The sequence below is a fragment of the Neomonachus schauinslandi genome, chromosome 10, assembly GCF_002201575.2.
Source record: "Neomonachus schauinslandi chromosome 10, ASM220157v2, whole genome shotgun sequence".
NCBI classification, from domain to species: domain Eukaryota; kingdom Metazoa; phylum Chordata; class Mammalia; order Carnivora; family Phocidae; genus Neomonachus; species Neomonachus schauinslandi.
The window spans coordinates 87,978,307-87,996,287 of record NC_058412.1 but is presented as its reverse complement, the minus strand read 5'-3'; the positions used below and the strand labels follow the sequence as shown (position 1 = coordinate 87,996,287).

At 50.6% G+C, this 17,981-nt stretch overlaps 1 protein-coding gene across 1 annotated transcript in view; it reads right to left on the bottom strand.

Moving 5' to 3' along the window:
* The window catches only part of NINL (ninein like), a 176,603-nt gene that overhangs the window by 47,530 nt on the left and 111,092 nt on the right, over positions 1-17,981 (bottom strand). Inside the window, exons 8-13 of the mRNA XM_044918806.1 lie at positions 16,595-16,765; positions 13,376-13,512; positions 11,905-12,045; positions 6,474-6,648; positions 5,275-5,385; positions 4,560-4,640 (exon numbers count right to left, since the gene is read on the bottom strand). Of these exons, the coding sequence (XP_044774741.1) occupies positions 4,560-4,640; positions 5,275-5,385; positions 6,474-6,648; positions 11,905-12,045; positions 13,376-13,512; positions 16,595-16,765 (816 nt within the window). The remainder of the gene's footprint in view (positions 1-4,559; positions 4,641-5,274; positions 5,386-6,473; positions 6,649-11,904; positions 12,046-13,375; positions 13,513-16,594; positions 16,766-17,981) is intronic.

Below are 17,981 nucleotides of genomic sequence, written 5' to 3'. Positions count from 1 at the left end.
TATGCAGGGCATAGACTTCTCTGCTCGGAGGACACAGCAGGGAGCATCACCAGTTCTAACTGATGAGGGTGACATGCACCATCCTGGGCACGAGCCGTGGGCCCCAGCTCTACACAGAGGGTGTCTGGTGGGGCTGGGGAGCCAGGCACCTATTTCCACAGGGACTCACATTTACTTGGGGTGCCTATGGGTGCCAAAGGTACTACTGTACCAGCCAGGAAAGGCAACAAGTCCATTGCCGTAATTCTGCAGTACTAAGGGTCTGAGGGGAGGGTGGGACTTCAACAGCAGCACTGGGAAGCATCAGAGAGGAAGGGGGTGCCAGCAGGCTGGCTGGGCCCAAGTAAGCACACATGTAAGGGGGGGATGAAGAACCACCCAGGGACGGATAATGGTGGGGACGTCAGTCAGGGGTTGGTGTGTGTGTCAGTCCATTTGGGCTGCTATCACAAAATACCACAGACAGGGCTTATCAAGAACAGAAATTTAGTTCTCATAGTTCTGGAGGTTAGAGTCCATGATCGAGATGCGGACAGATTTAGTGTCTGGTGAGGGCTTCCTGGGTCGGAGATGTCTTTTCTTGCGTCCTTACATGGTGGGACAGATGGGGGAGCTCTCTGGGACCCCTTACGTAAAGCACGAATACCTTTCACTGGGCTCCACCCTCATGACCTAATGACCTCTCAAAGGCCCACCACATCCTAACACAGTCACATTGCAGGACTAGGCTTCAACACATGAATTTGGGGACACCCAAGCATCGCATCGGTAACTGAAAATGCAGAAAAGGAAAATGTGCATTTGGGGTTTCTGACCAAGGACATGCTCCTCCATTACAATGTCCACCTAAAGCAACAGCAGAAACATGAAACCACAGAGAACTCTGATTAACATTTTACATTCCCCTTTAACCAAAGGCAGCCTCACCAAGGAAATGGAGAGAGCTGAAGGAAATGACAAAAAGCTAAAATGACAGTTAAGTAGAAAGAGGATTTGGCAACAAGGGAAAGCATGGTTTCCTTGCTAACAAATATCCTGGTCACAAAGTACAGGGAAACACCGAGCAGTGACTTTGGAAAGGCTGGATGATGCCCTGCGGGGAAGGCTGAAGTTGTCTCTACCTCCGGAGACTGACTAAAAAAACACCGTCAGCCCAGAGGCAGTGATGCTCCAGTAGCAAAGAGCAGAGAAGCAGGACTCCTCTGGCTCACGGGAGAATTCCAAGGGTCAGCTGATAGGTATGGAGTGGGTGCTGGGCTTGGGAAAGCATCATTTGGCAATCACTGTGGTAAAGACTGAAGTGGACACTAAATCCGGGGAAAATTCTGATGAAGAGCAGGATGTTTATGTGGTCTTTACGTGTCTCCCCACTGACTGATCATTAGTTGCACTGGAGGAAAAAAAAAAAAAAAAAAACCCAGTAATTATACAGTGGGGAAATTAGGTAACACCTTGACCAGGTGATCAAAAATTAACATCACCTATGCTGTCCCGCTGAGAACACCTAATCTCAATTTAATCCAAAGGAAATATCAGAAAAAGACAAAATAAGAATGTTTAAAGATATCACTTTAAAAATACCCACGTCAGGGGTGCCTGGGTGGCTCAGCTGTTAAGTGTCTGCCTTTGGCTCAGGTCATGATCCCAGGGTCCTGGGATCGAGCCCCGCATCTGGCTCCCTGCTCTGCGGGCAGCCTGCTTCTCCCTCTCCCACTCCCCCTGCTTGTGTTCCTTCTCTCTCTGTGTCTCTCTGTCAAATAAATAAATACAATCTTAAAAATAAATAAATAAAAATAAAAATAAATTAAATTAAAAAATAAAAATACCCATGTCAGAGACAAAATCTGTAGGAAAGTGCTGTAGACTGGATGTGCCTTCCCTCCACCCCCAATTGGCAGGTTAAATCCTCACACCCAAGGAGAAGATTTTGAAGGCGTTGGGGGGGAGTGGGGCTTTGGGAGGTAATCAGGTCATGAGGGCAGAGCCTCATGAATGGGATCAGTGCCCTTGTGTTAGAGACCCCAGAGAGCTCCCTTGAAGGCAGCTTTCAGTCTGTCCCAGGAAAAGAGCTGTCACCAGACACTGGGCTGGGCCTGACCCGCAGGGCTCAGGAAATTTCTAGTAGAAGCTTCTGCCTAACTGTCCATCTTACCTTTTAGGAACTAAACTCCTAGAGCCTTCTGCCTCGCTGTCAATCTTACCTTTTAGAAACAAACTAATAAACTGCTGGAAAGGAAAAAGCAGCATCTGAGGAGGCCCAACTACAGATGAATCAGAAAGTGCCGGAAGTGACCCATAGTTACCTCAGCCTCATTATAATGTGAAAATCCCCCTCTGAATATTCATCCCAAGCCCTAGTAAAAGGAGCCTGCTTTCCCTTGTTTGGCTGTGTTTTAATTACTCCCAACCATCTCCCTGTTACTACAAATAAAGTAATCTTGTGAGGCAGCTCCACTGGGGTAGTCTCTGTAATTCACTACTTGGGTTCGAGAACTGTGGGAACGAAATCTCTTGTGGCTCCAGTCTATGTCGGTTCTGTTACAGCAGCCTGAATGGTCTAAAACAGAATGTTTCATGACAACTAAAGGCAGCATCTGACCCTATGCTGGATCCTGTACTGCAGGAGGAAAGGCTCTAAAGAACACTGTTAAGTTAACTAACAAAACTGAAATACGACCACCAGGTTAAAGTATTGTCTCAGCGGGAATCATGAAGTTACTAAGTGTGCCACAGTTAGGCAGAATGGGAAGCGGGGTCTTCAGGAAGAAAAGCCCAGACTTCTGGCTTTTGCACATTTCTGTAGTGTAAGTAACTCCCACCATAGCTGATTTCAAGCTATCAAAGATTTAACAAGAAGCTGGCAAAACTCCTGAGCACTAAACAATCAACTCTAGCGCACCTGCACACCTCTGCAAGGTAGGAGGACTAAGCCTGTTCTTCGGAAATGCGCACTGACCTGCTGAGGGGTGGAGTGGCCCCATGATGCATGTCAATCCCTCTCAGATGTTCAGAAAATCACTGTGTGATTTTCCACACACAGCACACAAGTGAGCAAGTATGCAATGAGCACACAGAGTAAGATGTAAACAACAGGTGAATATGGGCAAAGGGCATCCAGGTGTCCCTGCCACTGTTTTTACTTTTGTAACTTCATGTATTAGAAATTATTTTCCAATAAAAAGTTTTTTTTTAATGCACTAAAGTTTGAAACAACCAAAAATAGTAAAAAAATGGAAAGACCAATTTCTAAATAAATGGATTAACTAACACTAATATGTACAATATTTCTGATGTTTCAAAAAATCAAATTTGAAGAAGCAGAAGTGAAATGATAACAGTTCTTTAAGTAACAGAGTCCTGTGAGAGAAAGATGGGGTTTATGCGTGTTTGAAAGATCCAGTGCACTAAAGTAATGTATTAGTTGATGGTTAGTTACAGGCTCTAAATCAAGGCAACAAGCTTAAAGCGAGGGAGGAAACATGACATGTCACTGCAATCCAACCATCACAACAGAGCCCCAACCCCAACCCAGCATATGCCCAGGAGGAGGTTCAGGAGGAGGGTGCCACAGCTGACCACACACAGGATTTTCAGAAGGGCACCCTGGTATTCAGGGTTTGGAGTGGAGGAAAGAGCAGGGGGCAGGAAGCAGTAGGTCACATTACACTCCAGAACAGCATGCACTCACCTTTATCCTCTGGTGTTGCAACGTGCAGCAGGAACAAAGTCAATTCTGACTTTAATTTGGAGGGAAATCATTAAGAAGTGAATTGGCAATAGACCCTTAATATCACACAATTAATGTTTTAGCTGTTGGGATCCTGGGTAATTTTAAGAGTGTAACAGGATCATGATATGTTTCAGCACCACTGATGTGGTTCATCACCTAGGCCTTGCTCTGTGGTGTCTCTAACTGAATGGATGATCCCTGGTAGGTGTGGCTACCTGCATGGTGCCTTCAAACACTGAGGGGGGGCTTCAGAGCTGGTGCCAGTCTCGCACCCTTGGCCTGCCCTGGTGGGGCTGAGCACGAGCACCACGTAGGCAAGTTGGGTCCCCTCTCCTTATGGAACATGAGACTTGGAGGTCCCGTCAATAGAACACAGGCCGAGATCAGAAGCTCCACCTGCTCTGCTCATACAAGGATGCTCCTGCTGACCTTCTACCATTCATGTGGAGGCCAGGAATGTGGCCCGCCATGAATGACAGGCTCCTAGGCAGGAAGGTGAAGTACAAGGCCTGCACACCACTATCCAGGTCTAAACCAGTCACACCCTGATGACCTGCACCACCCACCGTCTCATGGGCTCCATACCCTGTTCTTAGCAGGCATGGCTACAAGAGGGCTACATGGCCTTCTGGCACCAGGCAGTCTCTGGAAGGCCAAGCTCTTAGTACCCTCCCCAGCACCATCGCTCTTGCTGCAAATTGGGCTGGGGGTGTGTGGGGCAGGGGTGCATGAGGGCTCCATGCACCAAAGACAAGAGCAATGGTCCCAGGGCAAGACAAAGGCAATGTGACGGCTCAGGATGGCAAAGGGGGTTGGGCGGGGCACGTACCCGGCACTTGAGCTCATACTCCTTTAAGACCTCCTCGAACCGCTCCTCCTGGGCCAGGAGCTCTGTGCTCTGTGGCTCCAGCTAAAAGTCAGACCCACACAGGAAAATGACAGACAGGACCTCAGGCCAGGTAGAATGTGTGCTATCACCCTCTCATGCTCCTCCCACCAGGCTCAGCATCTCCAAGTATAGCCTTCCATCCCCCCTCCTCCTCCTCCTCCTCCTCCCTCCTCTCGTTTAAAAGATCTCAAGGCAAAAGGATGCTCTGAATTTATGGAAGGTGGTCATACTCCCAACTGGAGCCTGGGGTGCATTCCTGCCTCAGCTGCCTGGGACACCCCCTGCCTGGACTTCTCTGTGCAGCACTTCTCCTCCCCTTCTTTACTCTAGGTGAAGGGTAGGGCCAGATGGGGGCACCTCATGATGGACATGGAGCTCTCCTCTGTGCCCCTCACCACTGAGAACCCATCACGGGGGTCGGTGCAGATGGCACTGTCACTAAATGTTCAGCAGGCATGGTGTCACCAGGGTGTACCAGTACCCCTGCACTGGCACAAAGAGGAAGGAAACAGAAGGAAAGTTGCCCTGCTGATTTTCTCTCCATTCTAGAATTGTAGTAGGAAACAACTGAATTCACTCACCTATGTATTCTTTTTCAAGTCCCTGACACTTTTTACCCAGGACCCAGAGACTCAGAATCAGCAGAAGGACTTGCCTTGTCCTTCAACACAAACTCCAGGTCATTCTGCAGTTTCAAGACCAGCTTCTCTGATTCTGAAAGCTTTTCCACAACTTCAATAATCTCCTTCTGTAATCGACTGTTTTCCTACAAGACACAAACCAGCAGTTTGCCAGGCTTTGGGGGTGAAGAACAGAGCTGTGGGCAGCCTGTCTCCCCTCTGCGTCAGAGATTTATTCCCAGCAGCACTCACAATCAAGGAAGAAACCTGCAAATGCAACGTGACTGGTGCTCACTGCCTTGGCACCTGCAGGGGAGTCTGTGCTGGGGACCAACCCACAGAGCCCCTCACCAGTGCTTGTTGCTCTCCCCACTGCCCCTTCTTCTCCTGGCCTGAATGCTCAAGAAGGCCATGAGTAACACAAGAGGCTGGGGGCAATCCTTTCTGAGCTGTTGTCTAAACGAGGTATTGGAAACTGCACCCTCACAGCTCAGATGTCCCCCAGGGGAGGAAGGCCGTGCCCATTGACACAGGAAACAGTTCGGGAAAGGACACAGCTTCTCCCCCAGGGAGACAGAGACCAGGCAGATGTGGAAAGAATCTGCAGGCTCTGCGTTAGGAGAGCAGGAGGAAGGCAGGAGCACAGGAGGGACCAGGGACATGGGGCCAGGGGACACCTCACTGGATAGAACCAAATGTAGGGTGGCTGTGGGTCTCAGGACATTCACCTAAGCCCAGAAAACCCCGTTTGCTTCAGGCTACACACCCTGGACTCCAGCAGGGTGGGCTTTAGGTTTTGGTCTTTTGCTGCCCCACAGATGTTCTGGTCTCTGGTGGCGGGGGGAGGGGGGATGCGGTGCAGCAAAGCTGGCTGCTGCTGACCCTCTCTGACCACTGTCCCCCTGAGCCAGAGCAGAGAGTAAGAGCCCCACAGGTCTCAACCTGTCCTGCTGGCCCCATGACCAGAGAGAAGGCAGGGGCAATGCCTCTTGTGGAAAAGCCAGGACCCCTTCTGCTTTGGCTGAGAAATGTGCCATCTCTGTGGCTGCAGCCAACGTTCCTCAGTTGGAAATCCCAGGTGTTTCCCTACCATGGAAATGTAAACTTTAAGATTCCTAGGAGGTATTCAGTCCCTGACTAGGAAAATGTGGGATGAGGGGGGATGAACCCTCAGGCGACCTCCATTCTGTCATTCAGGGCAGGATGACCTGGGGAGACACTGCTCCCCACCTACCTTCAGGGCAAGGGTCAGCTTTTCCTGGAGGCTGACCTCCTCGGCCCGAAGGCGCTCCAGGTCCTTCTCCAGCACAGTCCTCTGCTTGCAGGTCTGCTCCCAGAACAGTTCACGCTCCCTCTCCACCTCGGACCGCAGGAGGCTCAGCCTTTCCCGGTACCCCTGCTCCAGGTGTCTGCAAGGCACACACACGATATGTCATGTTGGGTCCCAAGGGGCCCCCAGGCCCATACTGACCCCCGCCTCTCCAGGGATATCTCCCGGGCAACATAGCCTTTCTTCCCTGGAACCTTCCTGCCCATAGCACTTGGCCACACTGTCTGGGACTCAACTGTTCTTGCTCGACAGATGGGGTCAGTGAACCTCAGCTAAACTGCACATGCTGTAAGGGCACGGGCCCTCCTTTAAAGCCCCCCTACCCTGGGCCTGATGGTGGATGCCCCCCCTCCCCCGAGGGCTAGGGGAGGTGACAAGGGAAGCCAGCAGGTCCCTGGAGCCTCTGGAGTGAGCTAGCCAATGCTCTCTGTGGGTAGACCTCTCTGATGCCCTCTGCCTTTCGGCCACCTCTCACACCAGGGCAGCCTGGATAACCAAATGTGTACCGAAGTAAGCCTCTCATGCAGGACCCAGGCAACATAAAACTTGCGGACAGTGAATCCCAAAGCAATCAGAGGAGAAGGTAGGAGGAGGCATTTTCCCCTCTCAGTTTCTGCCTTCTCTTTCCTAAGAACCATTTCTATCAGCGGAAAAAAGTGCCAAATGTTAGTTTTATTTATTTTTTTAAGATTTTATTTATTTGAGAGACAGAGTGGCGCACACGCAAGAACAGGGGGAGGGGCAGAGGGAGAGGGAGAAACAGACTCGCTGCCGAGCGGGTAGCCTGACACGGGGCTCAATCCCAGGACCCCAGGATCACGACTTGAGCCGAAGGCAGATGCCCAACCGACTAAGCCACCCAGGAGCCCCCAAATCTTAGTTTTATCACTGAAACAGTTGTTTAGCAAGATTTCTAAAACCAAGTCCATCTAGACTGAAGATGAGTGAAACTCTTAACTTCATTCAGCAGAGAGCTTGGTAATGTTAATAACTCAGCAGAGAACACCAGGGGTTTGCCCTCAGGCCCCTCCAGACAGTCTAGACTTTCTCATTTCAGAACTTGAAGGAAAGAACACCCAGCAGGAAAGGAGATGGAGAAAGGGCAGCTGTTACTTAGGGGAAAAGAATAAGACAAATCTACCTAATGTAACACTCCACAAACCTTGGGGTAGTTTTAATTTGATCATATCACTCCATTCTTTAAAAACTTTAGAAATATCCAACAAAAGAAAAATGGACAAATAAAATATGGCAGATGCAGTGCATAATGGGATGCTCTGCAGTCATCACAAAAGCATATATGATATGATATCATTTTGTAAATAATTATGTGCATGGAAAAAAGAAGTGAAGGACATAAACGTCAGGAGTGATAACCTCTGGGTGAAATTTCTGCTTTTATTTTTACTTTTACTTGTATTTTCTACAATGTACATGTATCATTTATTACTCTTCTAATAAAAAAACCTAATGCAGCCATAACAGCTATTTCTAGAAACTCCTGATAATGCTCCATTACTCATGGGGCAAAATCCTAACTCACAGGGCCTTCATGGATTTCTTGACCAGATCCTCAGACCAAGATAAGGCTTTCAAGTTTGTGATTCTCTGACCCCAGGGAAGACATCATAAAATTCTTCCCATGTGCTTGGGAGAGAATCAAGCCTAACATGCCGTGACTGAAGCAAATCAGTTTTCAGTTACTTAAACTGATCATCTAAAATCAACTTACATTTAGCTCTTGGACATAATTCTCTAAAAAGTTTTCTCCCTTGAACAACATTAACCAAGGGCTGGCAGGTGACAGTGCAGGGCAGATGGGAAGATCATGTGGGAATCGGGCTGCTCCAGAGTCTAGACAGGCCCCTGTGGGCCCCTCCTGCCCCACAGTCCCCATGAGGCTGCGACCCAAGGTCTCAGTGGCACCAGAATCAGTCCTGCTCCTGCTCAGGGGGGGATCTCAAGCCTCTAACATCAGTGGTGAGTCTAACAACAGACCCATGCTGTTAGAAGGGCCATAAGGAGGTGGGGGAGGCACTGAGAAAGGAAAAAGTGTGTCAGCAATCCCTCTGTTGTCTTCTTCCAAGGTTCCTTCAGTTCCTAATTTTTAATGAGAGTCTCACTCTGTGGAAACCCACACTGACCTCACACCCTGTTTTGTGAGGTCAGGGAGCTAAGGAGACTGTCAGGTGAGCAAAATCATACATTGGCAGCTGCAAGAGCCAGCCGGTTAAACATTCTAATTCCACCCACAGGAACTTGCTCAGTAAGAAGCGCTCAACAGGGAGGCTTTACCGCTGGATGCTACAAGGGAATCAGCTGAATAGAGACTGTTGATTGCTGTCAGGAGCAGAAACAAAATGCAGTTATTTCTTAACTAAATGCTCCTTTGTGATAAACACCACCGCCCATGTTCCCAAGGCCACAGCCAACACATCCATGCAGAAGTCAAGGTGCCATGGCTGGACTCCCGACCCGGGCTCCACAGCTTTACTAACACCTCCTTCCAGTGAGACCATGTTTATTTATTTTCTCAGGTTTGACTGGAAATTATTTTTGAAAATTTGGGGAAAGGATCCTTACTGTTTTGGTCTCCTGAACATCACCATTATCCTGTGAGAGTCTTTCATGCAGAAATGATGGAAATGAGTATGCATGTGTGCACACTTGTACACACACGCACTCTTCCACACCACGCCCACACACACGCGCTCTTCCACGCCACGCCCACACATGCATGCTCTTCCACACCACGCCCCCCACGCGCTCTTCCACACCATGCCCACGCGCGAGCTCTTCCACACCACGCCCACACATGTGCTCTTCCACACCACGCCCCCCACGCGCTCTTCCACACCACGCTCCCCCACGCATGCTCTTCCACACCACGCCCACGCACGCGCTCTTCCACACCACGCTCCCCCACGCATGCTCTTCCACACTATGCCCACACACAGACGCACTTTTCCACACTACACACACACGCACTCTTCCACACTATGCCCTTGACGCCATCCCTTGCATACTTCTTCTCCACACCAGGCAGAGGTAGGTGTGGACTTCCACTGGTGAGCAGACCAGGAACTCAGCCTCCTGCATCTGGCCTTCCCCAGCCTCCCCAAGAAGGAAAGGGTATCCCAGGCCTTTGGGATTCCAGAGGCCTGTGGACTCAGATGTGTGGCCCTGCTTGGCCCAGAGCATGTTCCCCCCGCAGACCAGTAGGGACAGCCAGTACCTTCCTTGGAACCCCTAGTACACAGGTCCTATGGGAGGGTGGGCCAGTGGGACCCTCATGTGATGACTTAGGATGGCGATATGTGACTCCAGGTGAGCCGAGCCTGGGAAGTGACAAGCTTTCTACCCTTCAGTGCTCCTCCTGCCTAATGGTCTGTTTTCTTACACTCAATACACAGCAGGCCAGGGCCTCATGCTCTCTTATTTCAAAGACAGCATAAGACAAGGAGACAGGAGACCTGGCTTCAACTTTTAGTCCACACTGTAATTGTGGGCAAGCTACTACACTGCTGTAGTCCTCAGTTTCTTTAGCTGAAAAATGCGGCGAAAATGGCCTATGGGGTAACTGTGGCTGGTGAGTCAGGACACCCAGTGCACAACAGGAGCACAACACAGCACAGTTTCACAGGCTGGAATAGGCTCCTTCCTCTATAGAGGGCCAACCGGCTCCTCAACCTCCAGACCTCCGGCTGCACAGTGAAGACGCCCAGCATCTCTGGTGAAGATGAAACGGGCTCTTGGGTCTTCAACCCTACTGTTCAGTTGGACACAATCAACTGGTCCTGTGTGACCATGAAACCACCCCCCCCATCCGCTATGGCCATGTTGCGAACCTCGGAGCCCCAGGAAAGCTGGCTGCACCCCTGGGTGCCTCCAATCCCTCCCGCTGTGAGCCATGAGGGTGAGGGCTTTGTAACTGTGACCGTGACAGTCCCCACACATGGCAGGAACAGGCCTTTTTTGGGATGGTGCTCAGAAGCCTGCAGTAAGGTGGATGGGGGCAGGTAAAAGGTCCTGTGAAGGCCCGTACACTGCCCACCCAGGGCCATGTATGCAGGGGCTTCATGTACGTCATGCCACAATATCTGCAAACACTGCCGGCGGGGCTGGTGTGAGGGAAGTGTTTCCTTCAAATACTACAACCACACAAGACAGTGAGAGGCAACATCCCAGAGGTACAGGAATGAGATGGCTGGTCACAAGCTCTCAGACATGTGTTCGCTGAAGCCATGTACACCACCTGAGTTCTTGCTTCTCTTTGTCATACATTTCATGGAGGCCCATGCTCAGCTAACCCACAGGCATGAGATACCAAACCCCGCTGAGGGCTCAAACACACTGACTGGTACCCTCCCATACAGAGGACGGTCTGTCACCATTCCCACTTCACAGATGAGGAATCTCAGGGGCTCCGTCCACCCACGATCACAGCAAGGGCTGGTGAGGGAGAATGAAGTGGGGAGGCTGGTAGCCTCCCTGTGCCTCCATAACCACCACTACTGAGAGCTGAGTACAGCACACTGGTTTTTCCACAGTGCACACGCTTTGCTATCCTTGAGGGGACACCTCCAGGTGACAAAAGCTTCCAGAAGGTGAATAACCAGCTCAGCTCTGCCAGCTAGGGAAGCCTAGCATAGACTGTTTCCCACAGGGGGGTGAAAAGCCCCTCCTCTGCTTGCCCCAACCTGGGAGATCCTCAGGGGCTGGATTTCTTCACATTTTGGTTAATAAACCACAGGGGTGGGTTTTGTGTCCATAAAAGGTCAGAAATCCTTCCCTCTGGTCTGTCCAGCCACCAACCCCACCAATGGAGCAGACCATTCCATTGTACCTCACAATGCCTGGAGTCAGGTTTCGGGCTCTGGGCTCCTTCTACCATGTCAGGCTCCTTTCATCAGGCTCCAAAATCATTCACCAGTCCTCTTTCAAAACATTCATCCATGTCACTAGCCATAGGCACACACAGAAGACCCAGGTTAAGTAGGACAGACCCCATAAATAAAGTAGAAAATAGGAATTTTCCCTGTAGCCCACAGGCACACTAGCTGGATGCCCCTGCACATGTCCCATCATAAAGAGCAAGGCTGCTTTTTAAAATGCACCCCTCTTCTTTCAAGAAAGGACATCCCCAGAGGTGAACCTTCTAGATTTCTACTGGCTCAGGTGAAACAGGAGGGCCTCAGCTCCACCATGTTCATGACCATGGCCTCACCTAGTGGCAGCCCCACATCCACCACCCACTGGTGGCCAGGGTTGGGAAATCACTGCCCAGCTGCTAAGGAGCTGCAGTTCTGGGCTTGGGTATGACCACAAGACCTACTGGATCTTCTTCTCCGTGAGTTGCTCTAGGGCAGAGTGACAGTCATCCATCTCTTGCACAAACTCCAGGTTCCTCTTCTCGGCTTTCTCCAGGTCCTGCCTCGCCTTGTCTCGTTCCCTTGCCATCTGCTCCACTTGCCCCCTGCCACAGGAAGGAGACAGGTTCAGATGGGGACACCTGCGCTGGGCCCAGCAAGCCCTGTGTCTGCATGAATGATTAACTGGGCGCTGAGCATGGGCAGTGCTGTGCTCTGACCTCACTGCCACCACCAACCATCTCTTAGAAGTGGTTTCCAGAACTACTATGCCCTTTTTACAGATGCACATACTGAGAGAGAGGCTAAATGACCTGTCAAGGAAGGTTTCTAGAAAGTTTCTGAACCAAGGAAGTCTGAGCCTAGAGCCTTACGGCGTGCCACACCTCCAGATGGCCCAGAACAGGTGAGAATTTACCCATGCCCCCTTCCGTCTCCTCTCCTAGGGATCCCCAGCACCAAATCCGGGACTAGATACATGAAGGGGAGAAGGCTGACCACCCATCATCCTGCCTTGGTCACACCCCGACACCTGCAGCCTGACATCTAGGTGAGTCACCCAGAGCAGGCCCCACCTGCAGCTCTGCACTCACCCCTGGCACCTGCCACTCTGGTCACCGTTTCTCCCCCTGAAGGAGCATGGAGATTTTCTCCCTCTACCCTCCCAAGGCACAGTCTTTCTGTGGTCCTATTTGCAGAGCTGCCTGAGGTCAGAAAGCTCACCTGTCAGCACCTAATGGGATGCAAAGTCTTGAGGAGAGAAATCATGATTTCTTTTCTGCAGTTTTGGAACATCAGTAAACACAAAAATGATCTTTACACCAATCTGCTGTCCTGATGGCCTGAATACTCTGCTAATCGAAAGCTGAACCCAACTAAAATGGAACGCATTCTCGGCCCCCGTCACTTTGCTCTTGGTGACCATGTTGAGGAACACTTTGTTCTCTCCTGCCAGCCGCCCCAGCTCAGGAGCCCTCTGCCTGCTCTTGGAACACATCCCTGCCAACTGGAGGATTTCTGCCTCTGCACCCAAGAGCTCAAGTGTCAGCAGGATGAGTAGGATGAGTCAGGTTCAGATGCCCCCTTGGAACCTTCCTAAAAGGGGCTAAGGGAGGACCTTGACATTAGTTTCTAAGCTGCTCAAGGCCAGTGACCCTGAAATTTTGTGGCTGTAAAAGCCCAAGCAGCAAGCCCCCCTCACATCACACACGGGGATGTCACTCGAGGCACAGGGAGTGCTTAGCTCTTTCCTGTCCCCCCAAAAGTGCCCATTTCTAAAGGAGAGCCAGTGGGAAAGGTGGTGTCAAGCCCCCTGCCCCCTGGGACTGGCTTGGGATGGACAAGGGCAGGATGCCCATTTCCTAGGACTGCCCCCCACCCAGCAGCCTGGCCAGCTGTACCCACCTCCCCCACCACCCAACCGCACTGGGCTCTTACTGGCGGAAGCTCAGCTCCTGGCGGTAGCAGGCCAAGGCCGCTTGCTGAGTGGCACCACCAACCATCATGAGCTCGTTCTCAAGGGCCCAGGTCAGCTCCAAAAGGTTCACCTTCTCGTCCACACTGAAGTCGAGACTCTGGAAATAGCAAAGCCCGTTGGGCAGGAAAGGATGTGCGGCTTCTCCAAACACTTCCTGGCTTTCCTAAGAACAGGCGAGGCCCAGATCTGCACTGTCCCGTAGGCAGCACCTGCCAACTTTTCTGTCTGTAAAGTCTCTGCCTCTGTCCCCACTCATCTTATGGATATGGATGTGACCCAGGCTGGACAGAGACCCTCTTCCTGAAAAGGTAACTGACACAGAAGGGCATGTCCCAAGCAGAGGATGTCAGGGGGACTGATAGGAGGCCGGGGGAGAGGCCTTTCTCCCTGTGAGATAATGTGCTGTATGGACCCTGCTGGCCCTGGAAGCTGCATGAGGAGACCTGGCCTGAGCTCAGTGCCACCAAGAAGCAAGCAGAGGAGAGATGGAAGAGAGCCCTGACAACACCCCTGGAATAACTTCTTCCAAGTTCCTGCCCAGGTGAGCCCCTAACTCTGCTTAAGCCATTTAGAGTTGAGTTTTTATCATCTCAAGCTAAGAGAATCTCTGTGAAATATGTGTACATGTGGGTAGAAAAATGATCTGACAGATGAGCCATGGCCCAGCACTCCATAGAGTGGAGCACTCTTTTCCCCTCAGGATTTTGAAAATAAGAGAATAAAACAATTTATATGTATTGCACCACGTAATAATAAACCATACCTGTATACCTCTCTGCTCAACTGACAATAACTAGCTTTGTGTGCACAGGCAGCCACCCCATCCGTCACATGAGACAGAAACACCTTCCAGGCCATGCGAGGAGTAAATAACAATCACAAATTTCACAGGTCCTTGCTTGGTGCCAAGTGCTGAGAATTCAGTAAACACCTCTGCCTTTCAACAAAATGGAAGCAAACTCAGAATGCAACTGGTAAATTATAAATTGCTAAAGAACTGGAAATATCTGTGACAGCAGGAAAGCAATAAAAAGGGTAAGTTATGAAAATGTCAGAAGCAAATTTGAGATTCACCATCTGTCAGGCTATGATGGCAGCCGACCCACCTACAAATGACAGGGAATCAGGAGCATAGTTTCAGGGAGAATCCCCAAACCATGAATCCTTTTGTTCTCTACCCTCCCTGGGGGCCAATCCAGTGATTCAGGCTCAGCGTCCGGCTCCTCAGAACAGTTCTAAGGACCAGGGGCCCAGGCCTGTCCTGGCTGTCCAGGCTCTGCCCAGGCTGCTGGGGAGCCACACTCAGCAATGGCTGAGTTTAGGTCCAGGAGGCACTGGCCCAAGGTGTCAGGAGGACCATCGTAGAGGCTGTTGCTGGACTCCTCCATGTATTGTTAGTTTGTGCTAATAGGGACATTTTGAGAGGTAATATTGACAAAGCCTATCAAGAGTTAAAACTCGGGCGCCTGGGTGGCTCAGTTGTTGGGCGACTGCCTTCGGCTCAGGCCATGATCCTGGAGTCCTGGGATCGAGCCCCGCATCGGGCTCCCTGCTCGGCGGGAAGCCTGCTTCTCCCTCTCCCACTCCCCCTGCTTGTGTTCCCTCTCTTGCTGTCTCTCTATCTGTCAGATAAATAAAAAAAAACTTTAAAAAAAAAAAAAAAAAAAAAAGAGTTAAAACTCATAACTTCAGGAATCTGGCCTACAAAGAAATACCAGCATAGGAACAGGAAGATATATGTACATTTTAAATGCCAAGATTTAGAACAGAAAAAAAATCTACATGTACAAGAGGAAAAAGGTAACATAAATTAACAAGATATATAGTACACCAATTTTGCAAAAAAATTTTTAAAGCTGAAATATCTAAAATATATATTTCTTTTCTGTGCTGGGGAAAGGCTCTACAGAACTCCCACTAAGCCGTTAGGTTGCCGCTTCTGCAGAATGGGAGCAAAAACGGGGCAGGCTTTATTATTTTATAATTTTCTTTTTTTTTTTTAAGATTTTATTTATTTATTTGACAGAGAGACACAGCGAGAGAGGGAACACAAGCAGGGGGAGTGGGAGAGGGAGAAGCGGGCTCTCCGCAGAGCAGGGAGCCCGATGCAGGACTCGATCCCAGGACCCTGGGATCATGACCTGAGCCGAAGGCAGTCGCTTAACCGACTGAGCCACCCAGGCGCCCTATTTTATCATTTTCTATAAAAGTTGACACTTTTTTTTTTTTACAACACAAAGTGAAATTTGGAAATGAAGATCATCAGTCCAGCTTACCACATACACTTCCACCTAGCATGTTCTTCCCTCACCCTTGTCCTGCCCCCAGAGCAAGCTCCCTCCAAACCCCAAGGGTCTGGCTGTGTCCCTGGGGGAGGTCAGACTGGCCCCCCCTGAGGACAGCCAGGCAGCGCACTTTTCCATGCCCCACCCAGTGGAGGGAGGGTCTGGGCGAGTTGGGGCTATGCAGGGAGAACACCTTGCCCAGGCTGACGGGCAGCTCTGACGGAATTCGGGTTCACTATGGAGCTCGTCCTCAGCAAGTGGAAACACCCAGACTACTGGGTCTGTGACATCCAGTAAGAGTCTCTACCACAAGGAAGGAAATTTCCTTCCCTTGTCTGGGACTGACTACCTCATCCAGGTAAGCAGAACATCTCCAAGGCTAACAATGCACTGAAAAGAATGTCAGTATACTAAAACCTACTTTCAAATGGATTTGTTTCAGACTGTTGTTTTTGTGCTTCTTATTTATTATCTTTTTAAGTTAAAATCTCCTATATTTTAAAGATTTTTATTTATTTATTTGTCAGAGGGAGAGCACATGCATAAGCAGGGGGAACAGCAGGCAGAGGGGGAAGCAGGCTCCTCGCTGAGCAAGGAGCCCAATTTGGAACTTGATCCCAGGACTCTGGGATCATGACCCAAGCCGAAGGCAGATGCTTAACCGACTGAGCCACCCAGGCGTCTCAAAATCTCCTATATTTTAATAGCAAAAAATAAAGAAAGCGATTCCAACAGGCCTTTCCTACATGGGGTTCTCTGTAGAGAGTTCAGGCCCTGTGCGTCTGGGATTCTCTGTCCAGCCTCCTTTGTGGGCAGAGGGCCCCAAGGTCCCCCACCGGCCCCATGCTACCTGGATGCTCTCCCGGGGCAGCTGGGAAGGGACCAGTTCCAGACCTGCAAGATCTCCCTGCCGTTCTGAATCCCCTCCTGGGCCCACAGGGCAATGAGCTGTTCAGGAAACGCAAATCCGGTGCCATCATCAATGCTGCACAAGAGACGCAGGCCTGAGCACACAGACACCAGGGACGACGTCGTGGCGGTCTGGCAGCCACCCTCCTGCAGGACCTGTGTGCAGGGAAAGCAAAGGTACCCATGAGCACTTCAGCCTCCTGTTCATTTTTAAGATTTTTCCGACCCCAATGGCCTGTGCTCAGCCCTTCACTGTCTCGTTGAGGCCGGATAAGAACCCAGTGTCCCAGACTAGGAAACAGAGGCATGGCACCATCGCACGGTGTGCCCAAGACTGCACAGCTCTGTAGGCAACAAAGTGGAGATTTGAACCCAGGGCTCCAGACACCCAGCCCACTGCCTCCTCAAGGACCCTGGTGCCTGCTTTCCTACCGTCCACCAGAGGCCTTGCCCCGGGAACCCATCCGAGTGCCTGTGTGGCCTGACCAGTCAGCACAAGCTGCTTCGTGGGAGACATGAGCAGTTTTAACCTCTCTCCCTGATTCAGTAATGGTGTGCACCTGGCCTCTCAAAGGGAGAGCCAGAGAAGGCACCCGCCAATGCTAGAAGATCCAGCCTGTGGAAAGCAACCCAAGACAGGCTGGAAGAGAGGAGGTAGAATGGCCCAGAGTCACAGGTCTCCCCAGGCCTCAGGAACACATCTCACAGCCGATAGAATTGGGGAGTTTGGGTTTTGTTTTTTTAAGATTTATTTATTTATTAGAGAGAGAGAGAAAGAGAGAGTGCGAGCAGGGGGCAGGGGTAAGCAGACTCCCCACTGAGAGTGGAGCTGATGTGGGGCTCGATCTCATGACCCTGAGATCCAGACCTAAGCCAAAAATCAAGAGTCAGATGCTCAACCGACTGAGCCACCCAGGAGCCCCAGAACTGGGGAGTTTTAAGAAGGGGAAAAAATCTCTTGGCCAGAAAACTGACCTATTAGACTTAGCGGCTATAAGAATCCATCAAGCACAGTTATTTTCTGTAGGGGTGCCTGGGTGGCTCAGTCAGTTAAGTGTCTGCCTTTGGCTCAGGTCATGATCCCAGCATCCTGGGATCAAGCCCCGCATCGGGCTCCCTGCTCAGCGGGGAGTCTGCTTCCCCCCTCTTCCTTTGCCCACTCCCTCCCACCTGCCACTCATTCTCTCTCTCAAATAAATGAATAAAATCTTTAAAAAAAAAATTAAGAAGAAAAAAGATTTTCTGCCCCAGGCAGAACAAGCATTTGCTGTCTGGGGCCACAGGAATTAGGAGCAGCTGCTCCTTTCTGGCAACCAGGGTTCCTGCCATACTCCCAGGGCTCCCCTCCTTGCTGGCCTCCTCTCAACCCCCC